The sequence below is a fragment of the Crassostrea angulata genome, chromosome 3 (assembly GCF_025612915.1).
Source record: "Crassostrea angulata isolate pt1a10 chromosome 3, ASM2561291v2, whole genome shotgun sequence".
NCBI lineage: Eukaryota > Metazoa > Mollusca > Bivalvia > Ostreida > Ostreidae > Magallana > Magallana angulata.
Genome location: NC_069113.1, coordinates 44011759 through 44031720, shown reverse-complemented (window position 1 = coordinate 44031720; position 19962 = coordinate 44011759). Strand labels below are relative to the sequence as shown.

Genomic DNA, 19962 nt, shown 5'->3' with positions numbered 1-19962 from the left:
ACAATAAAAATCATATACAGATTTATTTAGAAAAAACAATTTAATATTTGATAAAAAAAAATTATTTTAAAAAAGTGTTTAAATTTTATATCTATTTATCTTTCTTTAAATTAAGTGTCTTTTGATTTTTAAATTGATGGTTATGTGTGATGAAAATTAATATTTGTTGCAAACCAGTCTCACATATCACCCACAAGAAAAAAAATCATTTAGATTTCAATAAGTGTAAATGTTGTCTAATAAGTTGGACATTTAGTAATCAGAATATCCTACTGGTGTACAATAACATCCGGAAAGTGATTTGTTTAACCGCCACAAGGATAGAAAGGAATCTGATCTCATGACACTCAGTGATCACATGACAGTTATGATAAAATTTGGAAGTAAACATTGCTAAATCACTGAATAAGAAACGATGAAGAAGAAAAGGATGGAACATCAGGAACTTTTTTTTTCGAATTTCAGATTGTGATTTACATTTGCTGATTAATAAAAAATCATATACAGATTTATTTAGAAAAAACAATTTAATATTTGATAAAAAAAAAAATTATTATAAAGTGTTTAAATTTTATATCTATTTATCTTTCTTTAAATTAAGTGTCTTTTGATTTTTAAAGTGATGGTTATGTGTGATGAAAATTAGTATTTGTTGCAAACCAGTCTCACATATCACACACAAGAAGAAAAAATCTTTTAGATTTCAATAAGTGTAAATGTTGTCTAATAAGTTGGACATTCAGTAATCAGAATATCCGACTGGTGTACAATAACATCCGGAAAGTGATTTGTTTAACCGCCACAAGGATAGAAAGGAATCTGATCTCATGACACTCAGTGATCACATGACAGCTATGATAAAATTTGGAAGTAAACATCGCTAAATCACTGAATTAGAAACGATGAAGAAGAAAAGGATGGAACATCAGGAATTTTTTTTTCGAATTTCAGATTGTCATTTACATTAATTTGCTGATTAATGCTAGATTCTCACTTTTTTAAAATTCATGGTTGTGCTTTATTTATTACTTTGTCATAATGCTAACGAGAACCTCGCATTAGTCAGTCTCTTCTCAGTTTGCGTGTTTGTTTGACTTTTCAAACTGCTAAATAATGATATTGCGTATATTTAAAGATAACACAGCAAACTACATGTATAAAAGGAGTTTTGCAAGAAAAATTTTAACACGAATCCTGATGGCTCTGAAAATTGCCATGCTCAAAAGAAATTAAAAATTAAATCAAATTAAAGCATTTCATTTTCTTAATTGTCAAGCAACAGACTCCTTGGCTAACAAGTGTACCTGTTTTTTAATTACATTAACCAACCTTCGTAAGCCATAAACAACAGAAAATATTAGTTCTAATGTAACTCTATAAGCATTTCTTACCCCGGATGAGTATTTGAGACTATAGAACTGATATGAAAAAAAAAATACTTTGAATTAAAATATCTTATATTTACATTTTCCACTGTCTTTGCCTGTGATAACACTACGTATCGATTTTGTACTATAAAATCCATAATACAAATGACGCCAAATTGAGGCGCCAGCGGGGTTTGCTTATTTATATTTTTATATTTAATCGTACGATGTCTTAAAATTATATAAATATAAGTAATAAGGAATCGTTCTTTAAATATTATGAGGTGATAATTTCGGCCGGGCGTGATCAAATCTATCATAAAGCCCTTCGGGCTTTATTGGATTTGATCACTCTCCGACCGAAATTATCACCTCATAATACTCAAAGAATGATTCCTTCTTCCTTATATAATTTCTTATTTGTATTAAACGTTGAACATTGTCACAAAAACAGTTTTTATCTGATATCCTTATTTAGAATAGTAATAAAATTATAGTTCAGTTTGACATGAAAACTACTTTGAGAAATTATACGCACTAGATACCCAATTACTGTTTTAAAATAAAAATTAAAAAGTTTTGTTATTTTTTTCCAGTCAGCATGGTCAAGTGCAACAATATATATATATATATATATATATATATATATATATATATATATATATATATATATATATATATATATATATATAAATTAAATCCATTTTAGTTTAGATTTTTCAACTCTGTTCAGCCAAGCAGTTTTTTAATTTAAATTTTTACAGAATAGATTGGAAAAAAACCAATTAAGAAATATTTTGGACACAGTATACACAAAAACGAACAAAAAATACGGTTCTACATAATTAGCATTGTATCATATTTTAAATGTGTAAAGTGTTAATTCCCGATATCATCTAGTGATTAAAAAACAATCAAACCCATACTTTGTTTTCAAAGGCTAGAATAAGATTTATCTATTTAGCTCAGAAGTATTATATTTAAAGCACGCTGATAAGTAGAAATTAAAATCGTTACTTGTATACGGTAACATCAAAATACAAAAATCCCAAGTAGCATACCTTTATAAAGTTTGGTCATTTTTGAGTTGACGTGTCTTTTGGGACAGAGGGATAAGAATTGGTAATATTTTTCAATGATATTGGAGCAAGCTAATGCATCTATTCCTTACTGAGAATTCAGAAGGGTCACTATATGTTTTTTCTTAAAATCTTAATTGTACATGTGTCTTTAATGAAGATCAAAGGTAGTGATTATTTGGTTGAAATGGATGTCGTTTTCTGTAAGTGTAATCAATTTTGTATTGTCGTTCTAAGGAGCGGTTTCTGTGGGGTTTTTGTTTATCTTTCAAGGTCCGGTTATAGTTTTCCCCTTTTAATCTATATAACGGGATACATTGCATTCTTATAATTCATTCAATTTTTTTTAAGGTTTCCTTTTCATGCTTATCAACTGATATTTATTTGCTTACTTTAAGACATTCCTTCAAGCAACTTTTGTTCGTTCAAATAGGAACCAGCGGGGTCATATTGTTTAACCCAAAATGCAACAATGGTTGGTCAATTACCAATCGATGTCAATTATAATCGAAATGATTATGATTATACTACCATGGCCGCTGAGCTGTAAGCTGGAGTTTACCAAATCATTTGGTATCAACAATAAACCACTTTTCCAGTGTGAACATGTTCTAATATATGGTTGTCATTTCCTCGTCAAAAAACAATCTGTCCTACCGTTTTCAAGTTACCTTTGGAATATACGAAATAAATAATCCATTAACAGTTGTAAAAGCCGTTAATAGGTGGCACCCCAGTTAACTATGGTTAAATACATGTATATACATGAATGTTTGTTTCCTGTAACAATCCCGAATGATTACGAATCGGTATGTAGGGATATTTTGGCTATTGTAATATCCTAATCATATAATACTATGTATGTTTATACTGGACAATAACACGCATAATAAAGAATCCAAAAGCATTTAACATTTTAAGAGTATATGACTTCACATTCGTATAGAGGGCATAAGCATGATTATATGTATAGAAATCAGCCTTGCAACAATGTTTTGTACCCTGTTTTTATTTTGCTTTTTTAGTTGTCATTATATACTAGAACTGGTGTGCTTCAAATAGTGTTGTGTTAATATATTTTGATTGAGATAAAATAATGGATTGCAGCCGTCCTTTTGATTCCTAATTCAATTTGTTTCCTGTTTTGATTTGTATACTTAACGGATACAAAGATCCTATGATCCCTTTGAGAGGTATAGAATCCTATACTACGGCATTGACTATGATCAGCTGATATCTTAACCCGGACGACCGTCAGTAAAGCTTCATCCGCCAGTTAAAGCTTGGATATGTACGTACACACTATACATATTCAATTCTAGTTCATAATGACAACCTACGCAATCAAGATAAAGACAGGGGACAGGCTAGGCAGCGGTACAAACGCTAATATAGAAATAGTTCTCTTTGATGGCTCTGGAAAGCATACGAAACCTGCCAAATTAGACAACTGGTTCAGGGACGATTTTGAGCGCGGCCATCTGGATGTATTCACCATCAAAGATGAAACAGATATACCAGAGGTGACCGAGATTAAGTTGCGAAGAGACACGGCAGGACGTTTCAGCGATTGGTTCGTTGATCAAATAGAAGTGCTGAACAAGAACACTAAAATCACATCTATTTTTCCAGTTCTCCGGTGGATTCGTCCTAAAGTTGACCTGTTCATTGGAAGACATGATACTTTTCTACCGCAATTTGATCCTAGACCTCAACAGAGAAATGCTGAACTTCAAGAGAAGAGAACGCTTTATGAATATGAGGAAAGGATTCCCGGTCTACCTGTACAGGTTTTTTCACATTTTTTTTAAAGCTGTATAGTTCAAACAAATCTTTGAAAAGCCGTTACATTGGAAATAAAAAGTACGGCAATTACATGTTTAAATGTTCTTTCAGAAGAAAATTAATCAAAATACATGTATTCAAATTTCATTAAATCCATCATTTTATAAAAAATTATTAAGATAATATTGCCTTTAATAATAGACCCATAATAGGTAAGAAAGTTACATGTTCGTGGATATACAACAACAAAAGAGAGTTGATGAATAGAAATCGTACGTGGTATTAATCAGACACGATAAAAGCTGTGTTTGCATCAGGAATTAAAAATACAGAACAAGATGAAAAAAAAAGACAACTAAAGCTTTAACAATGACATCGATAACAATACACATATCTAAGAAGAAAAGTAACACATGATACCATTGTGATACATGTACATGTAATGTTAAAGGCTGCCGCCGTTTTTCATTGCATGGCTTGGACGAGATTCTGGAATTTATCTAAGCAGTGTCAGAGACAAATTGACATTTATTTAAACATGATTTTATCAAGATTTACGGTTTTAAAAACTTTTGGGCTAACTATTTTTTTTAAAGTTTATCAGATTATCATGCACTTTTTGTTTTTAGATAAAAAATGTTCCTGAGGACGAGGAGTATTCGATATCCAGAAAGGTAAGACAGGGCAGCAATAATGTATGATATATTAATAAATAAAGAGATTTATAGAAAAATTGCATAATTTTATTAAGGTATTGCACGTCTTACTGTGGATGTATGAACAAGACATTGAGAAAATATATTGTTGAAACTTTTAAAAAAAATGAACTTAAAAAAATTAGGACGAGAAGGTGGCGTCGGTGTTCATCCAACTTAGTTCAGTAAGATTCAATCTGAGATTGAAGTCACTGAGAGGAAGAGTTCTGTATAGAGATTAAGAAATAATTCAAACTTTTAAGCAAAAATATCATGGAATTTTTCTTTACTAAATAATAGGTAAAAGCTTAGATAGTCATACTCGTATATATTAAAACATAACAAACTTCTAATAAGTTATTTGTTAACAAAACAGCCTTCTTAAAACTTGCTTATCTCTGAATTATGACACTTTTTAAATTATATGCAGTTTATTTTTATATACACTGTGTACTGGTTTCGTAATTAGAATGCGCAATTGAACAAACAAAATAAAATATATTTTCCAATGATGAAACAACGAATACGTTTGTTTGCAGTAAAAAAAATCTTACGAAATATACGGTGTATTAATCATTTAAAACAATAATTTTGATCTTAAAATATGGCAGAATTAAGTTAACTCGAATTAAGTTCTCTTGAATTTGTTATTTGTATTAAGTGGGATATTGCAACTAAAATACTAAGACTGCGTGCGGAGAAAGGCTTGGATAGAATCTTTGGCTGTGGTCGTTGGGAAACATTTGACGATTTAACTAGTGTCTACTCAAGTTATTTTGAACGCCCAAAGGTAATGTATTTATATTCTTATATTGAGTTTCTCTTAAAGAAGAAAAAGGTTTTGAATGTCATTTTGCATAAAAAGTTTTTTTTTAAAATGATTTAGTTGATTGTGATAACTCTATACAATTTTCTTGGTGAAATAGGCAGTGGATGATTGGAAAAGGGATGAAAGTTTTGGCTGGCAACGATTAAACAGCGTCAATCCAAACCTGGTTTATCTATGCACAGAAATACCCACCAAGTAATATGTTTTAAAATCTGTTTTTTAAACAAATATATCCGATTCTCCCCCCTTTTCATCATTTGTCGTTCTATTTTGTTTTCAAAAATCATTTAACATATCCCTGAGCATGTTACTCTCCCAATTATAAGTTCATTAAATTACATACTTCTTACAGTTAAAAAAAAATAATTTATCAATCATGAAATGATTGTAAATCGATATAATTCAAAAACTGATTTATGTTCAACAGAGGAACTAATGAAATATTGTGTTTTATTCTTTTATAAAAGGTAATATTGGCCTTCGCTTACCCTCTTATTTATTCGCCTTCACTCGGTGATACGAAAATTACGTTCACACAGATATTGTTCCATTATACTTAAATATTCCTCAGATTTGGAGTGACAGAAGATGATATAGCCTCTTTTCTCGAGGGATTGACTATCTCTGAAGCCATCTCAGAGAAACGTCTTTTTCTTATTGATCTCGAAATACTAGACGGAGTGACGTGCTTCAAGGAATGTGTCGTAAGAATTACTTTGATTTTGAGGAAACATTAATGTTTTATATTTAATTTGAAGATGTTAAAGGAGAGAAATGTACACAACTACATAATAATGTATTTATTTCTTATTTGAATCCGTTGATACAGTGCCCAGCTCCCATCGCTCTATTCTTTGTTAACGACAAGGGACAACTTGTGCCGGTAGCTATCCAACTGTTCCAGCAGAAAGGTCCCGACAACCCGGTAAATTTTATCAGCAGATTTTTGATTTTGAAAGAAGGAATTTGATGAATTATCTTTTAACAAAGAACTTGTTTTTTTTTTTAGGTTTTTCTCCCCAGTGATCCACCATATATCTGGTTATTTGCAAAAATGTGGTACAATGTCGCTGATACTAGCTATCATCAATCTATATCCCACTTAGGTACTTAACCGACCTCGTAATAAAATTAAAATTTTATATACAAATTGAATACCATTATCATTTACTTTGTAGTAGTTGGGGCCACATGGACCGTGGATATCGGCCTGGATAGCTCAGTGGTAGAGCTACTGACTAGAGTTGCAGGGTTCCTGGTTCGATTCCCGGTCCAGGCATTTATTTCATTGCATTTTTATACTTCTTCCTCCTTTCCTACTACAACTTACCCCTATTTATTTTTTTTTATATTTTAGAAAATGTTAAGCAACAAGCTGTGTTTTTTCGTTGAGTAATCTAAATGGAGTTTCAACAGAATTCACGTTAAATATTTTTTATGCAACCATACGTCAAAACGCCCTAGTAAAATCTAACACCAGGCCTGGCCCAGCCTGGTCCCTCCTTTGGCTTTATATTTGTCCTTGCCCTAAATTGAACATGATTTTCAATGAATTTTAATACTTTTTCTAAGAAATTGAAAATTCTCTTTTTTTAAGTTTAAAGAATATGTGTATATACTAACATATGTTACACATGTAACATGTGACATACTAGACTGAGTGAGTTTCAATTGATTTTAAATACACACAACAAATACATATAAAATGCATGACAACATTACTCTTATTATTGTCAAGGAATGGATTATGCCCAACGCCACCCCTACCCCCTCCCTTTTCAAATATGATTATGATAACAAAGTAAAACATCATTTTAAGGGACAGATCTGATTAAATGATCAATAAATATCTAAAACATTTGTGAACTGGTTTAAAGCATCAAATTTCTACCCTCCTGTAATGCGCTTTCAACATACCAGTTTGCTTACAGTACTCTCAAGCAACAGTCAAACCAAAATTTCCCTCCGAAGCAGAAATACAATTTCAACATTTTCTGTCGCTAATCTGTTACATTGGGGTCAGATTCAATACCATTATCGCCGTTTAACATTTAATATGGTGTAATTTAATCGACGTTATCTGTAAATTACAGCAATTGCATTCACTACAGTTTGATTTAGCAGTGGTCTTAACCATCACGTCTTGATTACATGTACAGTTTCATGCATTTGTTGTTTGTATATTTAGGAACAATTTTTACATATGGGAGAAATTTTGTTATCAGAGTTTATACATAGCAAACCATTTTGTGACCTTTGATCTTGGTAAGAATAAACAAATAGGTATCTACCTTATATTGGTCCCAAACAAGTATTTGATTTAAGAATAATTACATTGGTATTGTTTGATTCTTAGAACAATTTGAGTAAAGTATATTGTGAAAAAACATGCCATAGTAATACAATGGCATGTTCACATTCTTAAGTACTTTAGAGTTAAATAACAGACTAGACCAATCTTAATCCCTCATGTCTGTAGTCATAAATTTTTCAATAGAAATTTTCAATTTTCAATAGAAATATAACTATAAAACACTAAAAGCCTTATATTGTAATTTACTTGTTTTCTATGTGCATTGGGCGACATCAATGAAAAATCAATAAAACTACAAAATTGTAAAGAAAGTATAAGGGTTAATTTGCGGCCAAAAGTTAGGCTAAGCCAGACTAATGGGTCTATGCTCCTTATTCAAAACCATATGAACGTACAATGTATGCGGTTCGACGTGGCCAGTGCTACTTTGTACAACATTTTACCTGGGAATTTTAGATTTAAGAAGATTTTTTTTCCGAAAAAATATAAAAAATTGCCTTTTTTCTATTGCATACCCAGATTATTCTAAACTGCACATTTTTAAAGTTGGTCATGTTTCTATTTTTAATTATCTTAAAACAATGAGAGACCACATCATTTAACATTTAAAACTTACTAGTTCGTTTAATTAAAGTAATATATACATTGTATATTATAAGTGTTTTAATATGCCCCACTTTTTGTAATTTTTTTTGTTTCTCTGTCTGTAATTGGTTTTATGTATAGCGCTTTAGAGTAATTTAAGATTATATTTAGCGCTTTATAAATTGTGTATAATAATAATAATACATGTAATAATAATGCCAGGCCAGGCTTTGTTTCAAAGTCTGACATATAAGATCACCTTAAAGCTCTTGTAATATTAGAGTACAATTAGGTCAATGTTTGTCCTTAGCTGATCGATGAATTTCATCGAACATCTTTATGTGAAGGTAGAAAAAATCACTGAGCTCATTTGTAAGTCTTTGAAAGATGCACACTAATGCATAAAACGAGCTGATCTTCTGTATAAAAATTGATGTTGTTTTACCTGTCCTTTATACGCATGTCACTTCTATTTATCCCTGTAAGCTGCAATAATGTAGCCCTCTCCCGATTTTTTGTTTGTTTGGGAGAGGGTCAAAACTCCATAGGATCTTCGTAATGGGGCAAGTGCGGGAGTGATTCACTCCCGCAACGATTTCGGCTCAAATTGTATATACATGACAGTAACATTCGGGTTTTTTTTTGTGTATATCAACAAGGCAAATTGAATTTGTCCGCCATGTTTACCGACCTTGATCGCTTTTATTTTGGGACAGCCAATTAGAATTCAGGAGCGGATCTTGAACTAATTATAGTAATTCTTAAATTTTAAACATAAATAAATATGCATTTTCCATTATATATCATTTCCCTAAATGATGTTTTAGTGATAGAACTTGGTAAGACCGTTTATGTATACTGACAGTCACTTTCTCAAGCCGGTTAAAACTTAAAGCGTAAATCCCATAAAATCACGCAAGAAGTGTCATGGCTGCTGAAAAACACGACTTAAAAGCATGCTGATGGATTTTATTTGTTTTCGATTTATATACGGTTAGTTTGTTCAACCGGAATTAAAAAATCATTTTATCTAAACAAAGTTAGATACGAAAACTATCTTTCCACACCGAAGTCAGTCGCATTAACTAATTTTGCACCATTATAGAGATCCTATGGAATTGTAGCCCTCTCCAGTAGACATCAGATATAGAATTGTCGGAGAGGGCGACATTACATTACTGCAGCTTTTCCCCGTTAGCTAATTTCGCGTTCGACGCGACAGATAATGTCCCTGTGCTTCTGTCTGCTAAAACATTATTTGTTAGTAGAATTTACAAAGATTTTAAGCTCACCTGAGCTGAAAGCTCAAGTGAGCTATTCTGATCACATTTTGTCCGTCGTCCATCCGTCCGTCTGTCTGTCCATCTGTCCGTCTGTAAACTTTTTACATTTTGCAACTTCTTCTCTAAAACCTCTCAAATATCAATTGCAAAAATGAAAGACCGATCTTTATTCAAAGCGGAGAAAACATCGAAACTGTAGATAATGGGGGTGCTTTTTAAAAAATCTTCTTCTCAAGAACTACAGAGTCAAATTCAATGTAATTTAGCATCAATAATACTTATGGAAAGGAAAATATAAATTGTAAAAATTATGGGCAAGTTCTGTTTCAAATCTGAGTTATTACGAATATAATAATAATGGAAGGTGTTTCAATCAGTTTATAGCTTCGGGTTCGGTATCAATGAGTCTTGGTAAAATGGGTAGGCAAAACCTGGCGGGGGCAAAAGAAAAGATTGGCAGTTATTAATCTGCCAATCTCATTAAACTTTTCAGGATATTTTCCGAACAAGTTTATTTGTATGCGCTGTAAATATCGCTGCAAAACAATGCGTATTTTGGAATTGATGATTGCCGATCAGCCCCGGCTTTTATTTTGCCCCGGCCCAGGTTAGCATACCCATTTTACCAAGACTCGTATTCCATAATTCTAAAACGAAGCTCTTTGTTTTAAACAGCCATGACATATAATAAACGGGTCGATCTGACAATGATGAATTTGTTTGTTGTGCAACAGTTTGCGTACGAAGGGAATCTTTGAAACATGCAAAATACATTGGTGCCGATTTTGTGAAGTAAATTGTGGTTAAATATTTCGATGCGTTGACAGTTTTACATATGACGGTGGTGTTAGCTTGTTTTGTTTTTTGCTTTGTTTTCATTATTTATGCTTTGTAACCTGGGAACCATCGCCTGTATTTTCTGAATTTTACGTATCAAATCAAACAGAGACTTCGGTAAAGCAGACAGTTAACTGTTTACCTGCGCAAATTAAGCAAAGTCTGTATGCATTAAAAAAGTACTAAAATACAATTCATTCTATCGGTAATTCGGTATAATCGTTTGCGTAACATGGTAGATAAATGCCATGTATTTTGTTGAGATGTTCAGCATTTTCTCAAGTTTATTTAGTTTAAATAGAGTTACATATTGCTGACAGAAAAATGTAGGTTTATAAATGTATGTGATTCATTTTGAAAAATAAACTGTGCTCTTTATTTGTTCTAGTGCATATTTCGTATGTTAAATTGTTTACAATTTTTATTTACTAACCATATTTGAGTGTTCAGCTTCGAATTATAAGCAAGATATAAACAAGATTTGCTCACGATTCTATGTTTGTACACAGATCTGAGGCCATTCTTTTTCCATTTTAAATGCTGAATAGGAAATACCAAGTTATAAATCTTTAGCTGAATGTAATAAACTCATGTGAAAAAAATATAACTCAAACTTAGCAGAAATGTGAGCTCTGTATCTTGCTTATAATTCTACGATTGACGCTAAAAATTTTGGTTGATCATTAGAAATGAAATGCTTAATGCTAAATACTTGCACAAAAAATTTAAGGGATGATATGCTGTATATAACAACTCTCTGGGGGCCCCCTCTTTATACAATGAATAATATAAAATCTACATCAATTTTGATAGTTTTTCAGACACGAATAATTAAAAACGACACCGTTAAAACAGTTTCTATAGTTCTGACACATTTCTGTTGCGGGGATAAAATAAAAATTGTCACTATTCCTAAGAAAATATTACAGTTGAAAAATATCTTGGTTTGTAGTCATATGTTATTTTTCAATAAATATCAAAATGATAGATTGGCCTTAGTAAAATAGAGTGATGTGCCTGTCAGTAATGTAACATTGATTCTTATAGTTCTTTAACATGTCACGTGACAACATATTTCATTCCAGTGTATCCATCAATCAAGTTTGAGTAAAGTCACACGAGTTTACTCTAGGTAGACAGCAGTCATTTAATTATACTGGAAAAGACAAATTAAATGTTTGAATGTTTTTAATTTGAGGAATTGAGAGCATTGAGGCACAATTTTCACTTTCTTTAGGATTTTTAAAAAATAAAATACAATAACTATTGTATTATATTTTTTTAAAAATACATTATCTAGTAAGTAGTTGAGGAAAAAAATGTACGTATATGCTCTCATATATTTTGATCGCTTTATAAAGTGTGGGGGGGGGGGGGGGAGAAATCTTTAGAAGTTAACAGTTGACCCCTACCAAATGTTTAGCTTTATGTCTTGCGTAGGATTTTGTTATTCTCGGTAAAAATGGTATTCTATAAAGGTACAATGTCAAAGATTATGTGTATGCAAAAATAAATATTAAATTCGAATACTTTACAATATTTGTTGTTTGTTATTCTACTGAGGAGCCATATGGCACAATATCTTTTGAACGCCCATTGTTGCTCAGGTGAGCGATGTGGCCCCATGGGCCTCTTGTTTAGTGTTTAATGATGCCATGTGATAGGTTAAGGGGTTTTGTCCAATCCATTTATTTTTTCACGTGAACATCGATTACATAACTGCGCTTACCTATATCACCATCTTATTCATTTTATTTCTAATTCGTAAAAGGCATTGTCCGCCGAGTTTCTTTTTCCAAGCCGTTAACCATACCGTAAAATCTAAGACAACCTAGAGATACTGCATTTCTGACTTGCGTTTCAGGTGTGCAATCGTGTGTAACGAAATCGGGGGATTATATACATGAGTTCGTGTGCTAGTTCCTCTTTATGTGCCATGTTCAGCTTAAAACACAAAGTTAAAACTTGTTCAATATCTGCGTTTTGGGTCTAAAAGTTATCAAAAACGTGTCTTTTATTACGATACATATTGTACAATACTGTAAATTCCTAATTAAACGCGAGGAATTAATATCTGTGTAAAAATCGCAGAAGGCCCTTTTTGCAAATTTTTATATATATCATTTCATTTTAAACTATTGATACAAATCATATTTTGTCAATTTTATTCACTCTTATTTAAAATTTTTCAAAAGAACTATGTGCTGTATGGTCAAATATCTGCCCCCGATTTCAACCAGTTTTTAAATAGTATCGTATGAAAATATAATCTTCACAAATCATTGTATAGAGGATGCCTATAACTTTAATGCTGATTTTAGTCATCATTGCTCATTCGCTGTTTGTCTATGACGTCACCTAAATGACATAATTCCTGCAAATTTCCAAACAAATGAAAATATTCTCATTTTTGCTCTATATTTTGCATTCGGAAGTATAGGGCGCAGGTCTGCTCAAGTGCGATTTTAACATATGTTTTTCTTCAGATAGTTATACACATTATACTAAAAAGTGGAACTTGAGCAAGCCTGCGCTCGATGTTTCCCAGTCGAAAAACCATCGGAAAACACCCATATTTTGCCACAAAACATCAATTTATCAAAATAATGCAATCTTCATGACGTCATTTCTACATTATGACGTCACTGTGGTGATAACCTTTTACACCTTTATTTCCAATATGATTTTAACTATCTTTCACCATATTTTTAAAGCTTTTTCTAAAACTTTGATTTTGGGGGCAAAAAATGCATAAAACCGCACATAGTCCTTTAAGTCCCAGTATAAAAAGAAACCAACTGACTTGTGTTTTTTGATCTTATCATTCATTATCTTTGGAATGTAGTTTTGAAATGACATATTGCTAAAGTTTATGCATGTTTGTAGATATTCAAAAAATTTATGTTAATGTGTTTTTTTAATTTCTATCGTTAATCAAACATATTCATATCATGCAATACATTTCATATAAAAACTATTTGTCTTTTTTTCAAATAAAAGGATGCACCCATTTATTAATGGAAGGGATTTGTATAGCATCAAATAGATGTCTTTCGCCATCACACCCAATGTTTAAACTGTTGGCGCCTCATTTTCTCTACCATATTGCCGTAAACGAGTAAGTGTTTAAATTTACAGTAAGATTTGTATTCTGTCACTGTGTTAAGTAGTTAAGAATGAGACATTTATTTTTAAAATACTCCATGTGTGTACTTGAATATTTGTTTTTTGTATCCATTCTATATTTATTGACCTAATCAAATAAGTGTTATTTGAGGAAATTTTCAAATCGATTTAAATGAATTAACCCCCCCCCTCCCCTAAACAGAAATCAACCTGTGCCATTTTACAAAGTGAAAGGTAGCTGAAATAAAACTGAAAGGTAACTGAATGGCTAAGTTTTGCTCCTAGACTTTCTATGTTAACAATCAGTTTACAGAATGGTTGAGGTTCATCGTGGAAAAGAAATGTCGTACTCGATTATTCCTAGTCAGTCACAATTTAAAGGATCTTTGATCCTGCAGCTGAAATATTTTGATTTTACAAAAATGTTCAGATATCTTCACAACCAACCTAACTCTAAACATGAGGAAAAACTTGGGATCTTTAACGCTTATTTTGGCGTTTTGGTTTATTTTACACGACCTTTCTTCACTAAACTTTGCAAGTTACAGATAAATAGCTTTTTCTGTATCATGTTATTGGAATATAATAAGATCCAGATATCACAATGAACAAAATATCAGGAAGTCTAGTTTGCATTAAAATTGGAAAACCAGAGCTTTTTACCCTACAAATGTCGAAAAAGAAGAAATGTTTATTTTCTTTTTGAAAACCTTTTGCCACAAAATAAAGTTCGTTGCTTAAGTTCGTATAAATAAAATTTATAATAAACTATTTAGTAAAATATCTGATTTGGCATTGTAGAAATTAAATGATGATTCAAAATTATAAGACTGACTCTAGGTGAACACAAAAATCTCCCCAAACATTCCAACCTCTTGGTATATTTGATAAATATGTATGTTGATCAAAAGTCAAGGATCGCGTAGACTGCATTAACATATACTTAAAGTGAAGTACTTTTCTCATGAATGTCCTCGAAGTCCTTTTGAGAATACATAACTGAATTGAATACTTAGCAGTACATCTGTTAACCTTATCTGCGTGATTTATCGAAAAATAGAACCCCAGCACCATTTGTTAATTACCTCTCAGTTTAAGCATACTATTAAACAAAGTATTATCAATAGATACCAATATATGTATATATATATATATATATATATATATATATATATATATATATATATATATATATATATATATATATATATATATATATATATATATCAGGCTTGGGGCGAATTTCATTGTAAAGATGCATTACCATTACCATTATTTTGTGAAAAGTCAAAAATATGTCTTTGGAAAGTAAAGCTAAATAAAGAGTTTTTGCAAATGTTTCAAGTATAAAACACTCTTTAACATCTGTACAGGTTCTTGTTCAGTATCAGGTTCAAATTTCATGACTTAAACATTGTACAAGATTAATTCTTTATTTGCTCACTATATAATCATAATTATGGTTTAATGTTGGGGTTATTAAAAGCTGAATAGAGATGTTTCCCCAGACTACACAAATCTTTAAAATTGTTGACATTTAATTGTATTAATTTTAATATGAACAGAGGAATTTTTACAGTAATATTTCCTTATATATTTTAATTGGATTTCTTAATACTGAGGACACTTGAAGACAAAAGATTGCTATTGCACATTGCTATTGATCATCAAAGTTTCAAAGGGTCCATCTTTCAAATGCACCCTGAAAGGTTTGAAAAAATTCCCAGCCATACTAAATAAACGTTCTGCAGGAACAGTTGAAGCTGGGACTGAAAGATTATTTGGCAATCTTTATCTTAGGATATATTAAGTGGAATAATAGAAAAAATACATGAATCTTGTATTTTCTATCAGTCCAAACTAATATTCTTAATATAGAAGAGAGAGAGAGAGAGAGAGAGAGAGATTAATAATTTTCAAATGGGTTATAATGTTGGAAGTGATTTTGATTTCATCATGGATGGACAGTGCATTCATGTTGTTTTTAACGGTGCATATCTGTCAACTATTCTATTGGAACATAGCCAAGGGAAGGGGATTGGGGTGTTTAGCACTTCTTAAAACAATAGAATGTTTCTATGATTATCCTGGGGGCAAAGTGTGTTGTTGACACATTCTTTATTGAAGTGCAATCTAATTGGAGTAAATTTTCTAAATGGTTTCTAAGTCTTAATAATAACACTCTTAAAAATGTTATTAAACTGTGTTGTTATATCTATTTATATTAACAATTTAAAAATTAATTTTTTAAATCTTTTTAAAATACATGCTATACAACTAAAACATTTTTTTTCTCAAGAATTGTTTTCAGTTGTTCATTTATTTAGAACATTTTTTAAAAGTGAACATGCATAAATAGGCATAGTAATGCAGAGTTATGCCATGTAATGCCAGCATTACACTAGATTTTGGAAAGTAATGCATTACATTACCATTACTTGTAATGCTAAATTTGTGGCATTACACATCACGAGCATTACTTTGAAATCATGTAATGCATTGCAAATTACCAATACATTTAGCATCACCCCAAGCCTGATATATATATATATATATATATATATATATATATATATATATATATATATATATATATATATATATATATATACTGGGTTATATAACAAAACTATTCATTTTCCAAAGCAAATTTTTTTTTTATTTCTAGTCATAGCCTAGGCTCGTTAATAGACGCAGGGGGCATTTTTGACACTACCATGGCTATTGGGCATGCTGGTGCGTTAGAGCTTATAATAAAGGGGTGAGCATAACTACACATATTTCATTATTTCTGAAGATATTGACCTGAACATTTAGTCAATTTGTTGAATCATCAACAAATTATATCCGGCAATGGAGATCAGCAAAATTATTTCAAATTATATAAATTCTATAATCATGGGGAACAAAATTTTATTGTATTTGATTGATTTTTTGTTTAATGTTCAGAGTTCGTAAATGGAGGATGAATGTTGATGGAATTTATCCAGAACTATTGAAGAGCAAAGGGGTTTGTTTGGTTTTCTTTTCTTTTCTTTTCTTTTCTTTTTTTTTTTTTTTTTTTTTTTTTTTTTTTTTTTGGTGTGTTTTTTTTTTTATTTTCCTTTAAGATCACAACTCTAAACTAGCTAAACTAATACACTGATAGGTATATTGCAAAGACGGATCAATTCTTCCAACTTTTTACCAACGTGACGATATGCTTACGCTATATGAAGCTATTCATGGCTACGTAACCAAATACGTCAATCTTTACTATGGTGAGTAAAGTAAATTTATATTAGATACTATTAAATCCATCTTCGCTAGCCAATGGTTTCCGATAAGCTACGCTTCTCTGAGAATCATAGTGTATCGTAAACTCTTTTGGATAGAAAAGATGTTTTTAATCTTTCAAAGCATTGGTATAAGAACTGTAAACAGAAATAATTAAGCTTGCAGATGTAAAATGAATGCAATTTTAACTAATATGAAATGTTACATGTACTTACATGTAAAATTATATTTTCAATAATCAAAATAAAAATATTGTTTATATCTTAAGAGTTGTTGAGATGCTTACCTCTTAACAAATTAATTGTTTCTGCTGCTCATGATAATATAACTTGAGTATAATGTCTAAAAAGTTGGGCGATAAGGCACACAATATTTCCTTACATTGCGTTGACACAATTTTTTTAGACACTAGTGACAAAATCATTGGTGATAACGAAATCCAAACCTTTGGACAAGAGTTGACCAAATCCAAGTCGGATGGAGGCTGTGGTATTTTAGTTAGTATTCATGTTTTAAAACATGCAATTTTTAGTTAATGTACAGTTTTTAGCTTATATAATTTAAGAATCATTAAACATTTTTATTTTGTAAGGGCGTACCCTTTAAAAATGGGAGGTTCACTTCAGCTGAACAGCTTACAATCGTCTTCACTAGTATCATATTTACGAGTACTGTTGTACATTCGGCAGTTAACACTGCTCAGTACGATACTTATGGATTTCCACCAAACTATCCAACAAGACTTGACGGAGCACCGCCAAAAAATAAAGTGTGTATACACCCTAAACTCAATAACTTTTTCTATACACAATTGATTAAACATTCTATTTATGAACTACAACTATTGTATTTATTTGAATACTTAGCCTCAGGTGTTTTAGCGCTATGGTCAAAAGATTAGTTTGAAATATAAATAAGTTTAAAAAAAATTGATTTTGACTGTAATATGGTATAATTTTAGTCTTATTCCCTCTCAAAGTCCCTGTTTTCCTTCAGAGCCCACTAACAGAGGAAGATATTGTAAAGTGTGTGGTAGATAGGGAAACAACCATAGAAGTCATCTCCCTCGCTGTAATTCTCAGCGAAAAAATTAAAAATGCTCTGGGAGACTTCGAAGTCAACTACACATATGACCCAGCTGCAGTGAAGATTGTAGAGGAGTAAGTTTATTTACAGTTGTTCTTTATATTTTGATATTTTGAAGTAAAAGAAATCTTAATATTCATTAACGGCAACTATAAAAGCGTTCAAATTGTTTATGTGTATTTTCCCCGAAATCTTTTGTTTTAATGAAATGTTGTCAAATGGGTATCGGTATATAAAATGATATTTAGATAAAATTATTAAATTTTTTAATACACAATGACAATTTCAATACAAATTGAGTCATTAAAAAACCTTCAGGTAACACTATGTAAAAAACCCACAAAACCACTATCCCTACAGGAACACAAATGTAAGAGTACTGACTTTGTTTCGGGTTGTGCATTAAGTTTTCTGGAGCGGACACCTGACACAAATTAAAAATACCAATACCAGAACGAAAAATAAAAGAAAGTTTTTAATTAGATATCTATTTTAGTGATTTATGAAAACAAAAATAATGCATAATAACCACAACTTAAAATCTTTAAGTTTTCATTTATTGAATCTGGAGAATCAGACATAGATTTAAAAAAAAATTGAAGTGTTCAAGTTGTAAACTGCACAATATATATTTTTTAATCTTTCCCAGGTTTAGGAAGGAATTGAAAGATATCGGTCAAAACATCAATCACAGAAATGAGAAACTGGAACGAAAATTTGAATACCTCCACCCAGAAGAAATTCCAAACTCCGTAAGCTTATGAGTTTAAAGCTTTTGTAATCCTTATACATGCACCGGAAGAAAAGATCAGATTGGTCAATTTCAGCTGGATGTTGCTATTTTTCTACCTGAATTGACTTTTATAATTTATCAGGAACAATATCGATTAAAGGTGTTTCTTATGTTTCGGGTTTTTAAAAAAAATCTTAAAGCATTGTTAAATAAAACACACCGTACAATAAAAAGGTATGTCAATGTTCATATCAATATCAACCTATGTTTTAAATATTTCATTATGCACAATATTTACCTTCACTTACATATTTTTTATTTTTAAAGATAATTATACAACCGTTTTGGAAGACTAATATCAAAATTAAAATGTTAAATTAACTACAAATGTAGTTCATAATCTGATAATAACTCAAATTTATTCATTGTATTGATTTTTTTTCAAACTACAACAATCTGTTCTTATTGGTTACATTTATAACTATGAGATACATGTATCAATATGCTACACATGATATACATGTTAATAAACTGTAAAGATAAATTTTGTTACTGCATTATTTCTTTCAAAAAATTCCGATTGAACGGGCTAATATGACCGGGATCGCCCTTCTAAACAGTGTCAAGACATTGAAATGCCGTCACATAAAGTATATAAATACTCTTAATATCGCTCATAAATCGAAAGAGATAATAAACTGGTTTTGAAAATAGTATGCAAGAAATTTTTTATAAGAAGAGGGAACCTTGATACTCTTTTAGCCTAAGGCTGTCTTCCAAGAGTGCCCTTCAACCATTTCATCCGGGGGAGTGCTTGTATGAGGGTGACATTTTTAAAATCCAATCTTCTTACAGCTGAAGATGTGGTTTCTCCTCTAACTGAAAGGGCTTTCAATATATATAGGATCTCTCATGATTTGCGATGGTATATTACCTTTATCCAACGAGTTGTGTGTTTTCTATAAAA

The 19962-nt window shown here is 31.0% G+C and overlaps 1 protein-coding gene across 1 annotated transcript; it reads left to right on the top strand.

Annotated features, from left to right (window-relative positions):
* Positions 1 to 3559: 3559 nt before the first annotated feature.
* On the top strand, positions 3560 to 19522 carry LOC128177852 (allene oxide synthase-lipoxygenase protein-like). Its single transcript, XM_052844739.1, has 15 exons — positions 3560 to 4236; positions 4861 to 4905; positions 5588 to 5716; positions 5853 to 5950; positions 6327 to 6459; positions 6585 to 6680; positions 6765 to 6861; positions 13775 to 13892; positions 16569 to 16661; positions 16850 to 16910; positions 17049 to 17160; positions 17582 to 17673; positions 17769 to 17945; positions 18173 to 18336; positions 18912 to 19522. The coding sequence occupies exons 1-15, from the start codon at positions 3775 to 3777 to the stop codon at positions 19024 to 19026; spliced, it is 1992 nt and encodes a 663-aa protein (XP_052700699.1). The 5' UTR covers positions 3560 to 3774; the 3' UTR covers positions 19027 to 19522.
* The last annotated feature ends 440 nt before the right edge of the window (positions 19523 to 19962 follow it).